This window comes from Leucopleurus acutus (genome assembly GCF_964270905.1).
Source record: "Leucopleurus acutus genome assembly, chromosome: 12".
NCBI lineage: Eukaryota > Metazoa > Chordata > Mammalia > Artiodactyla > Delphinidae > Leucopleurus > Leucopleurus acutus.
In genome coordinates, this window is record NC_139154.1 from 81193993 (window position 1) to 81219638 (window position 25646).

At 36.2% G+C, this 25646-nt stretch overlaps 1 protein-coding gene across 6 annotated transcripts in view; it reads left to right on the forward strand.

Annotated features, from left to right (window-relative positions):
- EHBP1 (EH domain binding protein 1) overlaps positions 1-25646 on the forward strand; it is a 536766-nt gene that overhangs the window by 423693 nt on the left and 87427 nt on the right. For all 6 annotated transcript variants that reach the window (XM_082851650.1, XM_082851653.1, XM_082851649.1 and 3 more), the window contains 4 exons: positions 7942-8120; positions 8761-8809; positions 16957-17859; positions 24435-24578. In XM_082851650.1, the coding sequence (XP_082707776.1) occupies positions 7942-8120; positions 8761-8809; positions 16957-17859; positions 24435-24578 (1275 nt within the window). The remainder of the gene's footprint in view (positions 1-7941; positions 8121-8760; positions 8810-16956; positions 17860-24434; positions 24579-25646) is intronic.

Consider the following 25646-nt stretch of genomic DNA (forward strand, 5'->3'; position numbering starts at 1 on the left):
TCTAGTAGTAGAATAACAAAGCCTAACTTTCAGTTTTTCTCTGAGAATAAATTGAAATTACTTAAATGAAAACACTTTGAAAAAAGATAGGAACAGTACTGATATAAATATTCTTGTTTTCACCACTGCTGTTGCTTGGGGCTCACCAAATGTTAAATTTATCCAAAGTTCCCTCAACCATTTGCAATAATTTGTGGTTGGGAGAAGACTACCCAGAATCAGTAGTAGGGAGACCAAAATGTCCTGCAGCTTTAGCAATGGTAGTGTGTATCTCATTGCTCTGTACTTAGTTCTAGTTCTAGTTCCAACCAATAATCTAAGATACAACAGAATGCACAAAGGAGTTTACTAATAGAATACTCCTAGGTTTTGAAGTGGTTAGATTGCCTTTTTAAAAATCAATTAATTTAATATACACTGGGGCAGTGGTCTAGGTTCTGAAAAAGATAAGTTGACTGAAGCAATCACTAGTCTCAAAAAAACTTACAGGTTTTACTGAGGTCCTAAAACTACATTATCTCAAAGTGTGAAATGCATGTTGTTTAAGAGAACAGGCTCTGGAATGGGAACACCTTGGTATAGAGTCTAACTCCTCCACTTCTAGGTGTATAATGTCAGTTTCCTCAACTGAAATTGGGAATAACAACTATCTCAGAGGAGTTGTAAGATTAAATGAGCTAATCCATGTAAAGATTTTAACATTGTATGTGGGAAATAGTAGGTGCTCAGAATATACTTTAAGAATTAATGAAAAGTTAGTCTTTTTGTAGAAAGAAGAATTGAATATATTGTAGTAAAAATGTTATAAGAGAGACATAAAGAGTCAAAGGAAGGGCTTCCCTGGTGGCGCAGTGGTTGGGAGTCCGCCTGCCGATGCAGGGGACGCGGGTTCGTGCCCTGGTCCGGGAGGATCCCGCATGCCGCGGAGCGGCTGGGCCCGTGAGCCGTGGCCGCTGGGCCTGCGCGTCCGGAGCCTGTGCTCCGCAACGGGATTGGCCACGGCAGTGAGAGGCCCGCGTACCGCAAAAAAAAAAAAAAAAAAAAGAGTCAAAGGAAAATTGAAAAGTGCTCCTACTGACTAGGAGTTGGAAAGAGAGTTCACGTGGGAGATGACAGCTGAACTTAACCTTGAAGGTAGAGTGGAATTGTAGCAGCTGTACTTGGGACAGAAGATATTCCAAGTTGGGTGACAGTCTGTAAGATCAAAGACTGGAAGTGGGGGAGCTGGGAGCTGGCAGGAAACCATAGTGATTTTAGAGAATAATGAGTCATCTAGAGAATAGAAACATTGAAAAAGCTTTGATGTTCAATGCTCAGTATTTTGACATCATTTTGTATGTTCTTGAGAGCCTTTAGAGACTTTGATCTGCACTTTAAGATTGTTGCTATGGCAATGGGTCAAATAAGAGAATTGGAAGAAGGAAAACCTATTTGGAAGATTTTGCAGTAGCCTAGGCAAAAGAAGATAAATTGCAAAAACTTTACAACAGTAAAATCAAAATTGCCTGTGAATTAACTAGTAAAGGATGATAGGTGAAGGAAGAGAGTTCAAAGTTGATTCTGAGAGAGTCTAGATGATTGGGACAATATAATTGCAATATCATTTGCAAACATAATAAAAATGAAGCAGGTTATAAGGAAAAAGTATAATTATGGTTTGGGACATATTGAGTCTGAATTTTATGTGGCAGGAAGGACAGCCAGCTGGAAATGTCAACTTGAGATAGTTTTGAACTATAAATGTATATTTGGGAATCATCTGCATGGAAGTGATAGTTGGAATCCTGGGAGTGAATCAATTCAAAGTGTGGAGAGAGAAAACTATTTAGAGCAATACCTAGAGGAATATATGCTTGTATCAGTGGAAGAAGGGGAGACAGCCAAAGAGAAAGCAACTGTAGTCAGAGGAGTAGAGTAGAAGAAAGTGGAATTGAAATTTCTTACAACTGTGGAAACTTAGGAAACTTTGTAACAAGTTATTTGACTAGGTTTCCTGAAAGAGCTCCTGTTGCTGTTGTTAGCAAGAATAATTGGTGGCCTTACTGTCTTTAATACTGCATGTAGTATGCTATGTTAACAGAAATAGTATTTTAATATTATCTATATTAGAGCCTAGAACTGTCAAGTCAAACTGTGGTCTCAAGTCCTAGATCCTCTCTACTCTCACCACTTTAAACTGCCTTAATAATCATGTTGGTTGACATCTAACTGTAGTTCTCAGTTAAACTGACATTGTGCAATTTCATCCACACCGTGCCTTGACTGAGAGCAAACTGGATCACCTAATTAGACAGACTCTGATTATTCTGATCCTAAAGTTATAATTAGAATGGCTTTTAGATATTTTCCTCTCTCAGTGCATAAAAAAGACAACTATAATATCTGTGCTTTACTTTCCCAACATGTTAAGTAGAGATGCTTTCTCATACATCCAGTAGTTGCAAAAATACAAGAAAGAACTTTTAAATAGTTGTTCCAACATTTGAAATTTGTTTCTACCCTTAATGGTAAGATTTTGGTGTCTTTCTTCTTTCTTCGGAAAACAGTAAATTACAAAGTCATTCAGAGTTTCTTTTTTTTACCAAACCCATAAAAAAAAGATTGCCAAAAATTCCAAGTGCCCCATTTTGCACATAGAGTATCAAGATTATCTTCTAGTTAAAGCAGGGGTCCCCAACCGATAACGGTCTGTGGCCTGTTAGGAACCCGGGCTGCACAGCAGGAGGTGAGCGGCCTTTGAGCGAGCAAGGCGAGCAAGGCTTCGTCTGCTGTTCCCCATCGCTCGCATTACCTCCCGAACCATCTCTCCTACCCCCACCCTGTCAGCGGAGAAATTGTCTTCCAGGAAACCAGTCCCTGATGCCAAAAAGGTTGGGGACCGCTGAGTTAAACCTTGGTTTGCAAAAAAATTTTCCACTGTCTTGAAGAAATTCATGGCGATTCAAATTTCCAAAAGACCCTCAAAAATAGGAATTCAAGTGCTGATAATGTATCAGTGGTAGTAATAATAATTGCAGTTAACATTCACCAAATGGTTACTATGTGCTGTACTTTGTGCTAAATGTTTTGCATGCATTTATTCATTTAACAGTATTTACTGAGTACCTACTATATGCCAGGAACTGTTCTGGGATAGGTTAATAAAAACAAAATGAATTAAAATCCCTGCCCTCATAGCCCTTTTATTTACTGAGGATGGACAGGTAATAAGCAATAAACATAGCCAATAAGTACATTTTGGTAATGACCAAAATAAAGTATATGGACCATAAGAAGATTATAAATACTATGGAAACATCAGAGTAAGGGAAGGGAAGGTCAGGAGTGCTGGTTTGGGATTGGGCAATAGAGATGGGTTGCATTATTAGATGGGGTGGTCGAATAGGCCTGATAGAGATGGTTGTATTAGAGTTAATCATACAACTGGAACAATCTGTGTAAAGGCACTAAGGTGGGACCCCATCTGGGGTATCCAAGGAACAGCAAGAAGTCAGTTTGGTTCAAAGTGATCAAGGGAGAGAGTGGTAATGAGCATAATGGGTGGAAGGCAAGGAGGCAGATCTTGTTACTATAACAGCACTGTGAGACAAGTATCATTACAATCCCCCATTTCATAGATGAGGAAGCTGAGACATAGGGAAGTCAAGGAAGCTGCCACATGCGAAATCAGGAGCCGTCTGTAGCAAGAAACAAGCAGTTTCATCCATTTATATACTGAAGGTTTTGAAATGATATAACTATTTCTTTCTTACCCTCTGCAAAATATCAGATGAAAGCTCAGCACTTCTGAAGTGGATGATTCATCAAACAGTGGCTCTACTTCAGTTTTCTTTGTCTGCAACCAACATCACCATTTATAGGGCTTATAATTTCATCAGTTTCTTCTATTACATATGACTTCTTTTTCCTGGCAGTGCAGTAAGCATCCCTGTGACATGTTTTAATACAAGGGTTTTGTGTTAGGATAAATCCAAAGTTTACTTTAGTTCTTCTAGCCTTTTCATATTGAGCCTTCTTAGAAACAAGAATATATTCATAATCATAATGACGTGGTAGGTTTTTCTCAATTTTTAAGTACAGAAAGCCACTCTAGATTACAGCATGGTGACAATGGCATTTGTACTTTACTTATGTACATGCTATTGATGATTAGAATTAATCGGTATAACGATAGTTGCAGATTATCTGGCCTGTGTACATGCTACACGTGCTTGAAATTAATCAATGCCTTAATAGTATAATTTGATATAGAAAAACATTTTAATAAAGGCAATCTTTTAAATAAATGTGTTTGTGCCTAGTTCATTGAATCCTTGGCTAGAGGGATTTGAAAATATCTTTTTACCTAAAAGTGACTTTTCACTGTGACTTTCAAATCCCTCTACTCACTTAATCTGGAACTGCAGTGAAGAATGCTCTGTGGACGAGCCAGAGAATCAATGAACTAGTCACAAACACATTTTTTAAAAGATTTTCCATTATTTAAAATATTGCCTTTATGAAAAGTCACTTTTACATATTTAATAGTTCATTTTAGGACTTCCCCGGTGGTTCAGTGGTTAAGACTCCATGCTTCCACTGCAGGGGGTGTGGGTTCCATCCCTGGCTGGGGAAGTCCCACATGCCTTACAGTGCAGGGCCGGGGGCGGGGGGGGGTCATTTTAATACATGCTAGATTGATAGTTAAAAGAGCTATCACATTTCACAGAACTAGAACAAAAAATTTTGCAATTTGTGTGGAAACACAGAAGACCCCGAATAGCCAAAGCAATCTTGAGAAAGAAAAACAGAGCTGAAGGAATCAGGTTCCCTGACTTCAGACTATACTACAAAGCTACAGTAATCAAGACAGTATGGTACTGGCACAAAAACAGAAATATAGATCAATGGAACAGGATAGAAAGTCCAGAGATAAACCCACGCACATATGGTCACCTTATTTTTGATAAAGGAGGCAAGAATATACAGTGGAGAAAAGACAGCCTCTTCAATAAGTCGTGCTGGGAAAACTGGACTGCTACATGTGAAAGAATGAAATTAGAGCAATCCCTAACACCATACACAAAAATAAACTCAAAATGGATTAAAGACCTAAATGTAAGGCCAGACACTATCAAACTCTTAGAGGAAAACATAGGCAGAACACTCTATGACATAAATCATAGCAAGATCGTTTTTGACCCACCTCCTAGAGAAATGGAAATAAAAACAAAAATAAACAAATGGGACCTAATGAAACTCAGAAGCTTGCACAGCAAAGGAAACAAACAAGACAAAAAGACAACCCTCAGAATGGGAGAAAATATTTGCAAATGAAGCAACTGACAAAGGATTAATCTCCAAGATTTACAAGCAGCTCATGCAGCTCAATATCAAAAAAACAAACAACCCAATCCAAAAATGGGCAGAAGACCTAAATAGACATTTCTCCAAAGAAGACATACAGATTGCCAACAAACACATGAAAGAATGCTCAACATCACTAATAATTAGAGAAATGCAAATCAAAACTACAATGAGGTATCACCTCACACCAGTCAGAATGGCCATCATCAAAAAATCTACAAAAATAAATGCTGGGGAGGGTGTGGAGAAAAGGGAACCCTCTTGCACTGTTGGTGGGAATGTAAATTGATACAGCCACTATGGAGAACAGTATGGAGGTTCCTTAAAAAACAAAATAGAACTACCATACGACCCAGCAATCCCATTACTGGGCATATAGCTTGAAAAAACCATAATTCAAAAAGATGCATGCACCCCAATGTTCATTGCAGCTCTATTTACAATAGCCAGGACATGGAAGCAACCTAAGCATCCATCAGCAGACGAATGGATAAAGAAGATGTGGCACATACATACAATGGACTATTACTCAGCCATAAAGAGAAATGAAATTGAGTTATTTGCAGTGAGGTGGATGGACCTAGAGTCTGTCATACAGAGTGAAGTAAGTCAGAAAGAGAAAAACAAATACCATATGCTAACACATATATCTAAAAATCTAAATCTAAAAAACAAAAAAAAATGGTCGTGAAGAACATAGGGGCAAGATGGGAACAAAGACGCAGACCTACTGGAGAATGAACTTGAGGATACCGGGAGGTGGAAGGGTAAGCTGGGACAAAGTGAGACAGTGGCATGGACATATATACACTACCAAACATAAAACAGGTAGCTAGTGAGAAGCAGCTGCATAGCACAGGGAGATCAGCTCGGTGCTGATCTAGGGTGATCCCACCCTAGAGGGGTGGAATAGGGAGGGTGGGAGGGAGGGAGACGCAAGAGGGAAGAGATATGGGGATATGTGTATATGTATAACTGATTCACTTTGTTATAAAACGGAAACTAACACACCATTGTAAAGCAATTATACTCCAATAAAGATGTTAAAAAAAAGCTATCATTTATTCTAAGGTAAATATCCTCCTATATTGGGGATTCTATTTTTTATCTACTTCTTCATATTAAGTAGAACTAACCCAAATTTGCTGATTTTTATGACCTGGAAATTTTTCAGCATTGACTTTGTATAGGTGATCATTTAAAGAACAACGCTTTGCTAGATTCATGGTTGTTTATATAACAATTTGTTAATCAGACAGTTAATAAAAAGTAAGAAATTACATTCTTGGTGTTTCTTACTTGTCTTCCCACAGGAGCAGTGAATACATAAATCATAATTATGTGGGGTTGATTTAAATTGTTTGGCACTAACATCCTTTTGTCATATGGGGGCATCATTGGTCTTTCTTAAGTAAGCTGTGTGGCAAGAATGGTTTGCTTGTTAAACTCAAATGATATTAGGGGTAAATAATTGTTCTCCTTTCACCTTATTTTAGAGGGCTTCTATTTATGTCTATAGGCAGCACTCTTAATTGATAGCAATATTTAAAGTCTAGAAACTTTTAGTAGTTTTTTTTATAGTTTTCAATTATATCAACCTCTAAAGTTACCATCACAAAATGTGATTGTTATTCAGTAAAAGAAAATGACATGGTTTTAAGAATAACAAAAGTTTAGGATAAAAATCTTATTATGAGTCTTTGTTTTGTTGTTATCATTGTTGTTTTAAGTATATGAACAAGGGGAAAAATCAAGTAAATGCTTTAGATTTAAAACACACATCCCCCTACACCCACACACCTAGCTAACCTAATAATGTCCAAAAGTAGCCATCAATAATTAGAAGATATTTGGAGCAAATCCAAATTATATACTGATGTGTGCTATTACTACCAACACCTGACTGTCGCTAGTAACTAAATCTGTTTTGCCAGAATTAAATTTATATTAAAAGTATGTTTGAATATGGTTATCATTGCACTAAAATGTGTATGATTACTGTATGTATATATATTTTTTGGTCGCACCTCGCGGCCTGCGGGATCTTAGTTCCCCAACCAGGGAATGAACCTGGGCCCCTGCAATGAAAGCACCGAGTCCTAACCACTGGACCACCAGGGAATTCCCAGTTACTGTATTTTTAAAAACTATTATTTTGACCTCTTCACTACTAACAATTTGTGCTACAGTTAGACTTCAAAATACATTCTTTTTAATATTCTCAAAAAGAAACTATATTTGTACATGATTGCATTTGGGGAAGATTTTTTTAGTATGTGAGTTATATAGATATTCAACCTTAAGTATTTAAATACTTTAATGTTTCCATTAATGTAGCTCTTGGCCTGTTCTTATGTATAACATTAAAATCTTGCATATGTATATCTTTGTCAAGCAGACGCCATAGGCTTAAACTGAAGATAATAACTTAAGATTCATGTCTCCTTTCTTAGAGGTTACAGTTGTCTTGAAGTGACAGTTTTGAAGTACCTAAACTGACATCAAAGTGTTCAAGTGATCCAGTTAGGTCGATTAATGTTAATTTTCATCTTCCATTAAATTATTTTAATGTTTTCCTCTTTTCATTTTTTTTAGCCGAGCCCTATACCAAGTCCTGTTTTGGGACGAAAGCCAAATGCTAGTCAGTCATTGCTTGTATGGTGCAAAGAAGTTACAAAAAATTACCGGGGAGTGAAAATCACCAATTTTACTACATCGTGGAGAAATGGTTTATCTTTTTGTGCAATATTACACCACTTTAGACCAGATTTAATGTAAGTAGAAACACTTTCCATTCCTATAAATATTTTGTAAATAATAAAGTTTTATTAAAAAAAAAGAAACAAACCATAAAATAATTTCTTAGCACATGTCCTGAAATACTTGATTGTTTTTTTTATCACCCATACTCTTGCTTTTTGGGAGAAGAAATATATCCCAGAAATAAAGGTCGTTCCTTCTTGATGCCTAAAAACAATCTTTTCTGTTTTAAAAGAGCATATTTTTTTCCTTAATCTCGTACAAAAAACTGACTTCAAATTATTATGAAAATTGTGTTAGTGTTAAAATGAGATGAGACAGATAAGCCTGTATCTCTTTATACATTGACAACAAGGGGTTACCTCATGGTGAATTTGGTTGTCCAGGCTAGTCTCTGGTCCCCTACCTTAACTTCTCTTTTAGATGGAAAGCTTCAGGCATTGGAACTTGTAATCACTGTTATTTATTAATTATTTAATTAATTAATTTATTTCCTTAATTTTCCACACTATTAGTTTTGTTGATAGAATTGCTGTGAAATTGCTGGTTACTCTTTGGTATTATTGAATGTCAAATTTTAAGATTCAGTTTGTTTTAAAAACAGATGTTTTTATCAATTACTGTATGTACCTACTGTGCCATTTTCTCCCTCAGTGACTACAAGTCTCTGAATCCTCAAGACATTAAAGAGAACAACAAAAAGGTAAGAATTGCCAAAGAAAAAAAATACATAGTGTCAATTTTGGCTTCTCCTCAGGCATTTATTAATTTGGGGAAAGTAAGGTTGTTTTGTGAGGTCCTAACTATAGCTCACAGAAGGTAGTCTGTTTCCTGAAGTTCCAGTAGGATGCATGGTTTACTCTAGTTTGTCATGGCCTTTAAAAATCACAAGTGCCAGACTGGCATCAGATTATAATAATATGTATGAACTTCATAAACTGTTAAATGTTTGTTAAAGCATGTTGCTTTTATTTAGCTCTTAGCAAGATTTAGCTTTTAAAAAGTGCAATCCAAACTGTTGTGCCATGAGTTTAGAAAAACCTGTTGGGAGGGGATGAAAGCAGGAGCCTGATGGGTATGCAAAAAAAAAATCCATATGTTCCCAGAGGCAAAAAGATTGAACATTGGTTCTTTTTTTTTTTTCTTTTTTTCCCCCCTTTTTCTGGTAAACTGTGCAGTTTTTTTCCACATAATTAATTAATGTACTGAGGTCAGAGCTTCCCAATTGGTGTGGGGAAGATACTGACCCTTTCAGCCCTCAGGGTAGCTGCACAGGCCTGAGTTGCTAGAGCCCTCTGGGCCAGCTGACTGTGGCTGCAGGCTGACTTAACTATGTATCCCAAAATGCAGCACGATATTACAATTTTCTGTGTGCACCACAACATAAAAAAGGAGGAAGCACCTATCTCAGCATACAGCAGGTACTCATTTAATGCTTTTTTTCCTGCTGAATTGAATTCTTCAGCTGAAAAGTGTTGTCTTAGAGCAAGAGTTCTCAACCTGGGAGCTATGGATAGAGTTCAGGGGATCCTTGATCATGGCTAGGGAAAAAAAAAATTATTTTCTCATTTCTTTAACTGAAATTTCGCATTTTCTTCAATTATCAATTTAAACAACAAACCACTGTAGTATTAGCCATGCCTGAGACTTTTTCACCTTTAGAATCTCAGATATTTTCATATCACTTTACAGTTGCAAATATCTACAGCTACCTTTTAAGCTCATCACTTCTTCATAATTGTAGCAGTTTGTACATCCATAAGAAGCACATTTGTTTCTCAAATTCCATTTTCCTAATATTTTCAAATACTTATTTTTCAATAATTGGTTTCTTTTGTAATCATATGGGTTTTTTTTTTGTTTTTTTGTTGTTTTTTTTCGGTATGCGGGCCTCTCACTGTTGTGGCCTCTCCTGCTGCGGAGCACAGGCTCCGGACGCGCAGGCTCAGCGGCCATGGCTCACGGGCCCAGCCGCTCCACAGCATGTGGGATGTTCCTGGACCAGGGCATGAACCCGTGTCCCCTGCATCGGCAGGTGGACTCTCAACCACTGCGCCACCAGGGAAGCACCATATGTATTTTTTTTACTTTTTATTTTATATTGGAGTATAGCCAATTAACAATGTTGTGATAGTTTCAGGTGCACAGCAGAGGGGCTCAACCATACATACACATGTATCCATTCTCCCCCAAACTCCCCTCCCATCCAGGCTGCCACATAACATTGAGCAGAGTTCCCTGTACTATACAATAGGTCCTTTTTGGTTATCCATTTTAAATATAGCAGTGTGTACATGTTGTTCCCCAACTCCCTAACTATCCCTTCCCCTCATCCTTCCCCCCTGGTAACCATAAATTCATTCTCTAAGTCTGTGAGTCTGTTTCCGTTTTGTAAATAAGTTCATTTGTATCATTTCTTTTTAGATTCCCATATAAGGGATATCATATGATATTCCTCTTTCTCTGTCTGACTTACTTCACTCAGTATGACAATCTCTAGGTCCATCCATGTTGCTGCAAATGGCATTATTTCATTCTTTTTAATGGCTCAGTAATATTCCATTGTATATATATACCACATCTTCTTTATCCATTCCTTTGTCGATGGAATAGATAAAGGTTGCTTCCATGTCTCAGCTATTGTAAACAGTGCTACAATGAACACTGGGGTGCATGTATTCTTTCGGACCATGTTTTTCTCTGGATATATGCCCAGGAGTGGGATTGCAGGGTCATATGGTAGCTCTATTTTTAGTTTTTTAAGGAACTTCCATACTGTTCTCCATAGTGGCTGTACCAATTTACATTCCCACCAGCAGTGTAGGAGGGTTCCCTTCTCTCCACACCCTCTCCAGATTTTATCATTTGTGGATTTTTTGATGATAGCCGTTTTTTTTTTTTTTTTTTTTAATTTTATTTATTTATTTATGGCTGTGCTGGGTCCTCGCCTCCGTGCGAGGCCCTCTCCAGTTGCGGCAAGCGGGGGCCACTCCTCATCGCGGTGCGCGGGCCTCTCACCATCGCGGCCCCTCCCGCTGCAGAGCACAGGCTCCAGACGCGCAGGCTCAGTAATTATGGCCCACGGGGCCAGCCACTCCACGGCATGCGGGATCTTCCCAGACCAGGGCCCGAACCCGGGTCCCCTGCATCGGCAGGCAGACTCTCAACCACTGCGCCACCAGGGAAGCCCTGATGATAGCCGTTTTGACTGGTGTGAGGTGATACCTCATTGTAGTTTTGATTTGCATTTCTCTAATAATTAGCAATGTTGAACATCTTTTCATGTGCCTCTGGGCCATCTGCATGTCTTCTTTGGTGAAATGTCTATTTATGTCTTCTGCCCATTTTTTGATTGGGTTGTTTGTTTTGATAATATGAAGCCTCATGGGCTGTTTTTAAATTTTGGAGACTTGTTGGTCAAATCATTTGCAAATATTTTCTCCTAATCTGTGAGTTGTCTTTTCATTTTGTTTATGGTTTCCTTTGCTGTGCAAAAGCTTTTGTGTTTAATTAGGTCCCATTTGTTTATGTTTGTTTTTATTTCCATTATTCTGGGAGACAGATCGAAAAAGATATTGATGCGATTTATGTTAGAGAGTGTTCTGCCTATGTGTTCCTCTAGGAGATTTATAGTGTCCAGTCTCACATCTAGGTCTTTAATCCATTTTGAGCTTATTTTTGTGTATGGTGTTAAAGAATGATTTAATTTCAATTTTTTACATGTAGCTGTCCAGTTTTCCCAGCACTATTTGTTGAAGAGACTGTCTTTCCACCTTGTGTAGTCTTGCCTCATTTGTCATAGATTAATTGACCATAGGTGCATGGGTTTATTTCTGGGCTTTCTGTCCTGTTCCACTTATCTATATTTCTGTTTTTGTGCCAGTACCATACTGTTTTGATGACTGTAGCTTTGTAGTATAGTCTGAAGTCAGCCTGACTCCTCCAGCTCCGTTTTTCTTTCTCAATATTGCTTTGGCTATTTGGGGTCTTTTGTGTCTCCATACAAAGTTTAAGATTTTCTGTTCTAGTTCTGTGAAAAATGCCATTGGTAATTTGTTAAGGATTGCATTGAATCTGTAGATTGCCTTGGGTAGTATAGTCATTTTGACAATATTGATTCTTCCAATCCATGAACATGGTATATCTTTCCATCTGTTAGTGCCTTCTTCGATTTCTTTCATCAGAGTCTTACAGTTTTCAGAGTACAGGTCTCTTGTCTCCTTAGGTAGGTTTATTCCTAGGTAATTTATTCTTTTTGATGGGATGGTAAATGGGATTGTTTCTTGAATTTCTCTTTCTGATCTTTTGTTGTTAGTGTATAGAAATGCAACAGATTTCTGTGTATTAATTTTGTAACCTGCAACTTTACCATATTCATTGATGAGCTCTAGTAGTTTTCTGGTGGCATCTTTAGGATCTTCTGTGTATGGTATCATGTCATCTGCAAACAGTGACAGTTTAACTTCTTCTTTTCCAATTTGGATTCCTTTTATTTATTTTTCTTCTCTGATTGCTGTAGCTAGGACTTCCAAAACTATGTTGAATAAAAGTGGCAAGAGTGGACCTCCTTGTCTTCTTCCTGATCTTAGAGGACATGCTTTCAGCTTTTCACCATTGAGTATGATGTTAGGTGTAGGTTTGTCATATATTGCCTTTATTATGTTGAGGTAGGTTCCCTCTATGCACACTTTCTGGAGAGTTTTTATCAAAACTGTGTGCTGAATTTTGTCAAAAGAGTAATCATGTGTATTTTATACACATCATAACATTATTCTGAGAAGGGGTTCATTGCCAAAAGAATTCATGGGCCAAAGTCATTAATAACCTCTAGTCTAGGCTAAAGTTTTTAATTTACTTTAAATAGTTAAAACCACCAGTGAGAAAAAGACTATAAAGGGAACCTTGATAAAAGTTCAATTAACAGATGAGAATTTAAATCAACTTTTTTTTTTACTTTTATTGCTCTCTAAAACCAAAAATTTATATTTCCATTAAAGAATTCTTGTTTCTTTGCAAATGCATGATGCTGGCCCCAGAGAAAAACATTTAAAAGCAGTCAGTTTTTTTAATTGAAATATGCTATTAAAAAAGATAATCTTTAAAAATCAGTATAATTTTCTTTATAGAAATCATGCTTCAAAATAAGATATTCTCTTGAATTATTTCTTGTATGATTTTGAAGAGCCTGTGTCTGTCAAAGCAAAATGCCTTATTTTTCCTCAATTAAGTTATACAGTTGGCCCTCTGTATCCATGGATGTGGAACCCACAGATACAGAGGGCTGACTGTATTCTACCATTTTACATAAGGGACTTGAGCATCCCCAGATTTGATATCTGCAGGGGGTGTTGGAATTAGTCCCCCATGGATACCAAGAGACAACTGTATCTTTATATATGACAGTTCTTTACCTGCATTTTCTTGCATTTGAATAAGCAAATTTAAATGCAGACAAGAGCATTATAAAATAAACCATTATTATTTTTTATAAAGTGAAGCTTTCAAGTTACTGTTTAAAATTTTGAAAAGCAAACATTTTTTATTTTACCTAGCTATATATATATTTTTTTTTCTTCTTTTTTTTTTTTATTGCGGTATGCGGGCCTCTCACTGCTGTGGCCTCTCCCGTTGCGGAGCAGAGGTTCCGGACGCGCAGGCTCAGCGGCCATGACTCACGGGCCCCGCCGCTCCGTGGCATGTGGGATCTTCCCGGACCGGGGCACGAACCCACGTCCCCTGCATCAGCAGTCGGATTCTCAACCACTGCGCCACCAGGGAAGCCCCTAGCTATATATTTTTAAAGAGTATGAGGAATCTCATTAGGGCTTAAGTTATACTTCTTTACATTATTTTCTTCAGAAATTTAATAATGATGAACATACCTTGGATTTACATATTATTACAAAGAGAAATATATCTCATTAAAATTTTTTCTCAATTAAATCTTAAAGGGCAGATGATTATAGCTTTTTTTTTTTTTTTTTTTTGCGGTACGTGGGTCTCTCACTGTTGTGGCCTCTCCCATTGCGGAGCACAGGCTCCGGACGCGCAGGCACAGCGGCCATGGCTCACGGGCCCAGCCGCTCCGCGGTATGTGGGATCTTCCCGGACCAGGGCACGAACCCATGTCCCCTGCATCGGCAGACGGACTCTCAATCACTGTGCCACCAGGGGAGCCCTAGCTTTTTTTTTTTTAAATAAATTTACTTATTTATTTCTGGCTGCCTTGGGTCTTCGTTGGTGCATGCGGGCCTTCTCTAGTTGTGGCCAGCAGGGACTACTCTTCGTTGTGGTGCATGGACTTATTGTGGTGGCTTCTCTTGTTGCAGAGCCTGGGCTCTAGGCACATGGGCTTCAGTAGTTGTGGTACATGGGCTTCAGTAGTTGTGGCTCACGGGCTCTAGAGTGCAGGCTCAGTAGTTGTGGCACATGGGCTTAGTTACTCTGTGGCATGTGGGATCTTCCCGGACCAGGGTTCGAACTTGTGTCCCCTGCATTGGCAGGTGGATTCTTAACCAGTGTGCCACCAGGGAAGTCCCAATTATAGCTTTTTGAAAGGATTTTAATTTAGATGATCCCATTCATTGCACAAGTCAGTGCATAATTGTTGTTATACTTTCCTTTTCATCACTTTGCAACTTCTTTTTTTTTTTTTTTAACATTTATTTATTTATTTGGCTGTTCCGGGTCTTAATTGAGGCACATGGGATCTTTAGTTGCGGCATGCAGAATCTAGTTCCCTGACCAGAGACCAAACCTAGGCCCCTGCATTGGGAGCATGGAGTGTTAACCACTGGACTACCAGGGAAGTCCCACAACTTCTTACCTGATATCCACATTGAGTATCATTTGCTACCTACAGACTTATTTCCGGCTTTACACAGTTCTTCCGGGTAACCCCATCTGCCCTTAATTGGACTTAAAACAGTACAAGAAACAATGCCTGTGTCTTAAGTTCCATGCAGATGCATAACATAACTGGCAGTGACTCCTTACCAATTAAATAACATCTAGCAATGAATAAGACTATTTTCTTTTAAAGACCTCTTTTTTCTCCACACACAGCTAAAAAGACAGTAGGTAATTGACTATCGCAGAAGAGGTTAACCTATGGGAAAATTCCTTTATAAAGTCTTGACCTCACTTACAAGAAATCTGGTTTGTTTTTAAATTTCTTTTAGTGCAATTAGTGTGCATAAAATGAATTGCTACATGAAACAAAATACCAGCAGGAGATTCCCCACAAGTAAGCTAATCATTTTCCCAGGTCTGTAAAAAGTGCTGAATAAAAATGGTATTTACCTGTGACATCTGATCTTAACCAATATGTCAGTGTTTTAGATAATTGGGAAATGTTTAGAATACTGCCTGTGGTGCTTTTCCTGATGGTCTACAATTGATGTCTGTCAATCAAGTTGTCAGGACTCATGAGGAAGAAAATGACTTTAATTTTCCTAAAACATGTAAAATAACAAACAGGCCCAAACATGCACACCAACTGAGCCATTCTCTCAAGTAAATATTTTGAGGTACCTATACTATAAAGCATAGTGCTGTGAAAATTGAAGAGGTTTTAATATCACAATTTATTTTTCATTTACTTTCTTATTCCATAACATTTATTAAACTACAGGAAGAATACAAGAATTAAATTCAAAGGTAGAAATGCACTGTAACATGTATATGCAAAAGACTGATTCCTTCTGAATTGTTACATAATTTCCTAAACTTTCTTTTTAGAAAAACTTTGAGTTGTGATCCTTTGTAACAACCTATATCTGGGTTGTTACGAAGATGAGACATTTTATATCCCAAAGCAAGAATATAACTAGAGGGTCCTTAGTTTTTCCAAGAGTATATCTAAATGTTTAGCCATATTTTTAATGCTTCCTAGCAACACAATGCTGTTTTCAAGGGTTAGTTCAGGATAGTAATAATTAATTGTAAATTGAGAAACAGCTTTGATTCTTCAAAACTAGAAAAACCTGATGTGCCACAGTCATTTAAAGGCTAACAAAAGTTATACAATACAGCCTCACATTCTAAACTAGGTTGTACTACTCAAAACATTTCCTTCTTTCCAAAATGGATGAAGTGAAAATGAAGTCACTCTTCTCATTATGAAAATCAATCTTAATTGGGCGTTTTAAAAATGTTTCTATGTTTCTAGACTTAAGTAGCACTTACTTATATTTTATACCAGGCAATCTAGGAGTTAGTTCTTTTGGGATATCTACCTGTACTTTATCTTCACAAATCACTGCAATTACATGACCACTGAAAAGAGGGGTTAATAGGAATAATAAAGCTCCAGATGAATTATTATTTCTTTATACCCTAGTTCTTTATCACAAAGTCTATTCTAAGTTTTTTTGTTTGTTTGTTTTAACTCTCATTTTTGCTTGTTTTCTTTATTGGAGAAGAACATTTCAATTGTTATTAACTAACAAAAATGTTTTACTCTTGGATCTACCAAACTTTTACAAATTTCCAACTTGGAATGTTGCTCTGTTCATGTGGCATAATGTCAGTAACATAATGTACCCTCCAATAGCAACAAAAAGCCATTAAAATTTTGCTTGTTTTTTTAAAATGGTAACTGAATTGTGTTTTATTTTTAACTCTTTTTTGAGGTGTAATTGCCATATAACAGTACCTCAGTCTCAAGTGTACAACATAATGATTTGATATTTGTATACATTGTGAAATGCTCACCACAGTAAGTCTAGTTAACATCTGTTATTTTGCTGTTTTTAAAATGTGATGATGTTTTAAGTTTCTTTAAAAAAGTTAAAATGTATGGATTGTCTGAACTCTTCAATATATCTTCTGTTTTTCTTTCCTCTGAAGGCATATGATGGATTTGCCAGCATAGGAATTTCCCGGTTATTGGAACCTTCTGATATGGTTTTATTAGCAATTCCTGACAAACTGACTGTTATGACCTATCTCTATCAAATTAGGGCACATTTCAGTGGGCAAGAGTTAAATGTTGTTCAAATAGAAGAAAATAGCAGTAAAAGCACATATAAAGTTGGAAACTATGAAACAGATACAAATAGTTCTGTTGATCAGGAAAAATTCTATGCAGAGCTTAGTGATCTGAAACGGGAGCCTCAGCTGCAGCAGCCTACCAGCGGAGGGGTAGACTTCCTATCCCAGGACGACTCTGTATTTGTAAATGATAGTGGGGTTGGAGAGTCAGAAAGTGAACACCAGACTCCTGATGATCATCTCAGTCCAAGCACAGCCTCCCCTTACTGTCGCAGGACTAAAAGTGACACAGAACCCCAAAAGTCCCAGCAGAGCTCTGGAAGGACTTCAGGATCCGATGACCCTGGAATATGTTACAGTACAGATTCAAACCACACACAAGTTTTGTTAGGCAAGAAGAGACTATTGAAAACGGAGACTTTAGAATTAAGTGACTTATACAATAGTGATAAGAAGAAGGATGTGTCTCCACCCTTTATTTGTGAGGAGACCGATGAGCAAAAGCTTCAGGATATAGACATCAGTAGTAACTTGGAGCAAGAAAAATTAGAGAATTCCAGACCCTTAGAATGCAGATCAGATCCTGAATCACCTGTGAAAAAACCAAGTTTATCTCCCACTTCTAAACTTGGATATTCGTACAATAGAGATGCAGACCTTGCCAAGAAAAAACGTAATTCCCTGAGGCAGACAGAGTCTGATTCAGATGCTGATAGAACCATCTTAAATCATGCAAATCATTCTGCAAAAACAGTCCAGGTAAGTGAGTTAGAATGATGAATACATATATGTAGTAAATAGTTATTCTTTTTTGTTGTTTCTTTTTGTATTCATAAACTACTTTACAAATGATTAAAGGTGAAGTATAATTTCCCATTTTAGAAAAACCTGAAATATACCTGCTCTTCATTTAAAGTTTATAATATTTTAAGCCTATAAATAAATCCCAATTTCAAGATTGAAGAATAAAGAATGTCAACTTTTCAAATCAAAATGTTATTAACCTATAAAAATATTTTACAGAATAAGTCAAAGCTATTTCAGTATTCCATTTTGTAAGCATATCATTCTGGAAATGTATAATGCCAAATTAAAATATTTCCCATTTACAGCATTTTCTTCAAATATTTTAGTTGCATTGCAGTTGGTAATTTTAGTCCCATCATTATTTGTGGTTAAAAATCCCAGTAACATCGAAATTTCTCCCCATGTGGGGAATATGGCATGGATTTAATTGAATCTATGGTGCCATCAGTGATAAGATATACCATTATTTTATGTACAACAAAGAAAGAAAAACACTGCCAATAAATTATGATACATGGTTTTCTTATCACATAGAATTTTTATTTTATATCTAGTGAAAGAGTTCTTTTAGACTTATTTAGGCCTGGATTTTTTTTTTTTTTTTTTTTTTGCACTATGCGGGCCTCTCACTGTTGTGGCCTCTCCCGTTGCGGAGCACAGGCTCCGGACGCGCAGGCCCAGCGGCCATGGCTCACGGGCCCAGCTGCTCCGCGGCATGTGGGATCTTCCCGGACCGGGGCACGAACCCGTATCCCCTGCATCGGCAGGCGGACTCTCAACCACTGCGCCACCAGGGAAGCCCAGGCCTGGATTTTTTAATCATATAATGCTCTTATGTATACATAAAAAGGAATTTTTTAGCAAAATAAATTGGTTAAGGTATAATCAATTTAGAATTAGAGTTTAGACTAACTCTTATGAATCACTTTGTGATATAGAGTTGTCGGTGTTCCTGTTTTTCCACATAGTATTGTCCTCTGTGCCATCAAAAGCCTGATGTTACAACAGTGGTTCTCAAAGTATGATCTGGGGACCTCTCAGGCTCTCCAAGACTCTTTCCGAGAGTCCCCAAAGTTGAAACTATTTTCATAACAATACTAGAACTTTATTTACCTTTTGCACTTTCATTCTGTCACAAGTGTACAATGGTGTTTTCTGGAGCCTACATGGTTTGTGATATCTCAAGAGACCGAATACAGAAGTAGATATGAGTATATAGCTGCCTTCAATTAAGGCAGATATTAAAGATTGATTTGCAAAAAATGTAAAATAGTGCTGTTCTTCTCAGTTTTGTTTTTTAGTGTAGTTATTTTTATTAGAATATGTTAACATCTAATGGGTTTATTATAGCTATTTTAAAGGAATGAATAAGTAAATATTTTTTAAAAATTTTCCATTTAATTTCCAAAATGACAAATATCTATAGATGTAGCCCACATAAGCTAAATCTTTTGGGGATCCTCAATTTTTAAGCATATAAAGGGATTCTGAGACCAGAAAGGTTGAGAACCTCTGAATTACAGCATTTCTCCACAGTTGTCTCTCAAATTTTCTTCTCAGTAATACTCACTGATAATGGCACTTTCTTTTAATTTTTTTTTAGATTATTTTTGGCTGTGTTGGGTTTTTGTTGCTGCATGCAGGCTTTCTCTAGTTGCGGCGAGTGGGGGCTACTCTTCATTGTGATGCGTGGGCTTCTCATTGCAGTGGCTTCTTGTTGCAGAACATGGGCTCTAGGCACGTGGGCTTCAGTAGTTGTGGCATGTGGGCTCAGTAGTTGTGGCTCGCAGGCTCAGTAGTTGTGGTGCATGGCTTAGTTGCCCCGCGGCATGTGGGATCTTTCTGGACCAGGGCTTGAACCTGTGTCCCCGGCATTGACAGGCGGATTCTTAACCATTGCGCCACCAGGGAAGTCCCAATAGCACTTTCTTAACCTTTCTGGTAGGTCCTAACAAAAGATTTTCAGACAATAACCTGGAGTTCTGTTGCATTCTCAAATAGTACTCAAGGGGTTGTTAAATGAAACATCAAGGAATTATAGTCTTGCCACCAGAATTATCAAGCACATGCATATGTAGGTACTGATGACTATGTCTTAACTACCACCTATATGACAGAGATATAAAATGTCATCAATTTTGTTTTCAGAGGTATTAAAATGTGCATCTTAGAATCAAAGAAATATAATAGCTAACAAAGCAAGCCCCTGTTCTCCTAATCAGAAATCTCAAATCAAATGTTCTAAGTACCTAAACTTTCAGAGTATCATAGTGTCCCTACAGAGTAGATAATCATTAAACATATAGTGACTGACATTTGCAGAATTTGGTGAGCCTAAATTTGAATATCAATACAGATTTTTCTTGTAAACCAGATTTTTAAGGTAAAAATGTTTAGTTAAATCTGGAAATTGATTAGTGTTTAAAAATTAAAAATGCTCTGAACTAGGACTCAGTAAACCTGAATTCTCATCTTGGCTCTCATCTTGGCTCCAGTAATTACCAGTGTGACATGTTAATTAGCCATTTAAATTCTTTAAATCTTATTTTCTAAGTATGTTAAATGAAATAATCTCTGAGAGCCCTTTAAACTCCAAAACTCTGTCGTGCTGTGATTCTGTTCAGGTGATTTAAGTGATGTACAGTAAATCCACAGGATGATAGAAGCAGCATCTATTTACAACTCCATATGTGTTTATTTGTTGGCAATTGGTTTACTGGTTAGAATTTTGCTTAGGGTAAATTTTAAAAAATTTTTGGCAAAAGTGTTCATTGCCTGGTACCGAAAATTGTAGTATAGGTGTTAATACTTGATAAGTTTTTTATTGTAGCTAAATTTTGTTTTTCTTTTGTATACTGTATTTTATTGATTCTAAGACATACATTTTTTACATTTTAACGTCTCTGAAATCAAGATGTTACTTATAATAATACGTTAGAGTTTAACTGACAGTGTTCTTTCTTAGAAACTCATAAAATAATAGTGAGTCTAATAATTAATAGCCTCTGATTAGAGGAAATTTGATAATTTAATGTGACTGTATAGACTTAACAAGTCAGAATGTTGCCCATTTGAGTGGCTGATACATGTGATGACCATTATATATCTTACACATATCTCAGACTTTACAACCCATGAGGTGAGTGGTTGGTGCCTATTATATATATATGGGAGAACCAAGATCTACAGAGTTGCCTTAAGGTCATATAATAAATGTTAAAAGTTTGAATTCAAAACCAACCTTGTCTGACTTCAAAGTCTGTGCCCCTGAACTTTATGCTCACAATATCTCTTTGGTTTTGGCCATAACAGCACTAAAAATAATTATAGCCCAGATGTAAAATAATCAACAATTACATTAAGTCCCTTAACAGTGTTTACCCCATTAGATTCTCCAGGAATTTTTCCTAAGGAGATAATAAGAACTGTATACAAGAATTTACATATAAAGATGTTCACAAAAGCATTGTTTATGATAGTAAAAAATTATAAACAGCCTAAATATCCAATAATATAAGACAAATTAAAGTATGATATGTTCATATTAATAGAATGCTAGGTAGACAGTTTAAAATCATGTTTTCAAAGAAATATTTAAGGATATGAGAAAATGCTCATAATATTTAGACTATTAAGTGGAAAAAAGCATGATTCTACAATGATTATCCCTGGGTGCCGGGATTGCTAATTTTTAAAAAATATTTCTTTTTTTAAAATTGAGTTGTAATTCATGTATTGTATTATTTTCAGGTGTACAACATAATGATTCAATATTTGTATCTATTGCAAAATGTTCACCACAATAAGCCAAGTTAATATCAGTTACCATACATAGTTGCAAAAGTTTTTATTTTACTTGTGATAAGAACTTTGGAGATCTACTCTCTTAGCAACCTTCAAATATGCAATACAGTGTTATTAACTGTATTTACCATGTTGTATGTTATATTCCCATGACATACTCATTTTGACTCCTTTACCCATTTAGCCCACCCCCAGCCTCCAGCAAACACCAATCTGTTCTCTGTATCTGTGAGCTTGGTTTCAGGGATTTTTTTTTTTGTGGGGGCGGGGCGGGTTGTTTTTTAGATTCCACGTATAAGTGAGCTCATAGGGTATTTATCTTTCTCTGACTCATTTCTTTTAGCATAATGCCCTCAGGATCCATCTGTGTTGTCACAAGTGGCAAGATTTAATCCTTTTTTGTAGGTAGATAATATTACAATGCATGTGGCTATACAGTTTGCCCAACACCATTTCCCCATCGTATATTTTTTTACTCCTTTGTTGTAAATTAATTGACCATATATGTATGGGTTTGTTTCTGGGCTCTCTGTTCTGTTCCACTGATCTATGTGTCTGTTTTTATGCCAGTATCATACTGGCATATATATTATAGCTTTGTAATAGTGATATAGTTTGAAATCAAGGAGGGTCATGCTTTTATTTTTCTTCTTTTTACTTTTATATATTTTCTAAAATTTCTATGATGAATATGAATTGCATTTTAATCAGAAAAAAATTTTGTGTTTATGTACTCTTAAGACCAGAGCAGTTTTTCACTGTCTGTGTAGCTGATTGGAATCGCTAAAGGACTGTATAATCACAGCATTTAGAGCTAGTGGGAACTTTAAGATGATCTACTCTAAGTATTTGAAAAGTTTACAGTGAGTGGGATTTTTTTTTAACATCTTTATTGGAGTATAATTGCTTTACAATGGTGTGTTAGTTTCTGCTTTATAACAAAGTGAATCAGCTATACATATACATATATCCCCATATCTCCTCCCTCTTGCGTCTCCCTCCCACCCTCCCTACCCCACCCCTCTAGGTGGTCACAAAGCACCGAGCTGATCTCCCTGTGCTATGCGGCTGCTTCCCAGTGAGTGGGATTTTAAAGATGATCTCCCTTCATTTAAAAAATGAGGAAATTGAGAGATTTTTTAAAATATATTAATAGTTAACATTTATCTGGTGCTCAGTACATTACTCTCTTTCACTTAATCTTTACAATATCTTTATGAGAGTTGATCTATTTTTATCCCCATATTATAAATAAGGAAACTGAGGCTTAAAGAGATTGAGTAGCTTGCTCACAAGTTACTCAAGTACTGGAACTAGGTCTGTCTGACTTCAGAGTTCTTAAATATCATGTAATGGTTTTAAGTGACCTGTTCAATGTTGCATTGCTTATTATTAGTGGAAGAAGGATTAACAGTCTTGACTGCCAATTCAGCGTTCATTTAATTAATTTTGTCTGTTTTTTGAGAATACGTTGATTTGTAACCAGTTCAAATGCAGTTATGAACTCTGTTCTATTATGTCCTATCAGTATGAGCTAAAAATCTTTCATTATCGCTTATACATTTCAATTGTATCTATTAAGTTAAGAATTTTTGTTTAATCCTCTTAAAACCTTGGGTGATGAAAATGTTCTGGAATTAGCTAGTGTTGATGGTTCACAAACTTGTGAATATACTAAAAAAAATCACTGAATTGTAGACTTCAAGAAAAATCTTTGCCTAAAATTACAGAAAAAAGTTTAAAATTTGCTGTATCAAAATATAAAGGTCACAAAGAGACCCAAAAATGATGTACTAAATTTTTTTTTGATGTACTAAATTTTTTAAGTTTCACATTATTCCAAATAAAGTAATAGGTTGCTGTTTATTACCTCTTCCTTGACCATGAATGATAATTATGACTGAACCAAAACTATGCAAAGAAAAGGAATTAAAAGAAATTAAGTATTAAAGTCATAGTCATAGCCATCTAAAGTCAGAAGTTGGCTACTTTAGTAGAGAAAAGGAATTTGAACTATATACACTATGAATATTTGTGCTTTGGATTAATGCCACCATTTAAGAGCTGATTTCCATTGAGGTTCTACCTGTTTTTCTCCAAAAATATATTGTAAGATTACAAATTAATCCAAGAAAATACTGTTCTAATTCTGATGTTTAATTGTTGTAAGGAAAGTGAGCCATAGAGAAAAACAGTATTATTTTTCTTTAAATAAAATACTATAGCTTTGAATTTTCTATAAACATTAAATTGTCAAGAATTTAAAGAGTTTTTGCCACAGATAATTAAAATCTTTCAAAATGCAAATTTGGAAGACACCTTGTTATCAATTCTATACAACTATAAAAATAAAACTACGAACTTGAAAAAATGTCTTTGCCAGATTATACTGTGATTAGCAAATTTGAAGAATGTATATAATGTGTGTATGGACTTTATACCTTATGAGACTATGTTCTAATGAAAATGTAATTAAATTTAACCCAGTTTTAGCCAGTAAAGGTATAGTTCCTTTTAGTCAAGATATATGTATTCATTCCACAGTTTCTAGTCAACATTAATATTTTCTATGGGTAATCTCATAAAACTACAATCTTATTCCTGACCACTATTATTTTGACGAGTTGTATAACTATTGATTAGTTTACAAAAATGGATTACATGGGTTTTTTGGGGTTTTGTTTGTTTGTTTTGGCTTCTAATTCTGTATCTTTGTTTTTAAGCATCGAATGTTATCCAGACAAGAAGAACTCAAAGAAAGAGCAAGAGTTCTGCTTGAGCAAGCAAGAAGAGATGCAGCTTTAAAAGCAGGGAATAAGCAGAATACCAACGCAGCCACACCGCTCTGCGACAGGCAGCTAAGTGATGTGAGGAACATTGGTTAAAAAAAACATACATTGTTCATTGTAATCCTGGGGGTGTAAATAAGAGTAACTTATTTATATGTTTGATAAATTATTTTTCCACAGACTGTGTATACTGTGGGTACTTGGTACTTTCGTTGAACTGATAAATCCATACTTGGAGGAGCAGGTTGTAATTATTCCTGCACAGCAGTATTAGCTGTTAGAAAAAGTAAGATCCTGGAATATAATTTCCACATATACATGAATAATCTGTTTTTTTGTTAATTTACACTTTGTAATTTAGTTGTACTTTGCTTAGGATTGTATTTTGTCAATGGAAGTTAATTTTGTTGGAAACATTAGAATATAATAATGATGCCTACAATTTATTGAAATATTGGGTTGGCCAAAAAGTTCATTCGGGTTTTTCCATAAGACCCAAATGAACTTTTTGGCCAGCGCAATACTTAGCATATATTCCAGGCACTATAATGGATGTTTTACATAATTTTTATTTTACCTAACCTCATGAAGTAGATATGCAAACTCCTTTTTAGATAAGAAAACTGAGGCTGATAGGTAAGATAATATGTACAAGGTTGTAGTCGATAAATGATGAATTTAGGATTTGAACCCAAGACTTACCAGACTCCAGAGTCAATCCTCTTTCCTATCATATACTGCCATCCCTATGTTAAGCCATATTTTTATACATATTTTTGTGTAGTGCCTCACAGATAATAACGAACATATAGTAATAGATTTAGATTTAGGGGGACATGAACCTCTTCATGAATCTGAAAATTATGACAACCCTGCCCTACCCCCAATTTTACATATACATAAAACTGCATGTTCTTTTTTTTTTAATTAAGATTTTATTTTTTTAGAGCAGTTTTAAGTTAACAGGAGAATTGAGGGGAAGGTACAGAGATTTCTCATACACCCTCTCAACCCACACATGCATAGCCTCCCTCCTTAATAACATGCCCTGCCAGGGTGGTACATTTGTTAAAACTGTGAACCTACATTGACACATCATTATTACCCAAAGTCTGTAGTTTACATTATGGTTCACTCTTGGTGTAC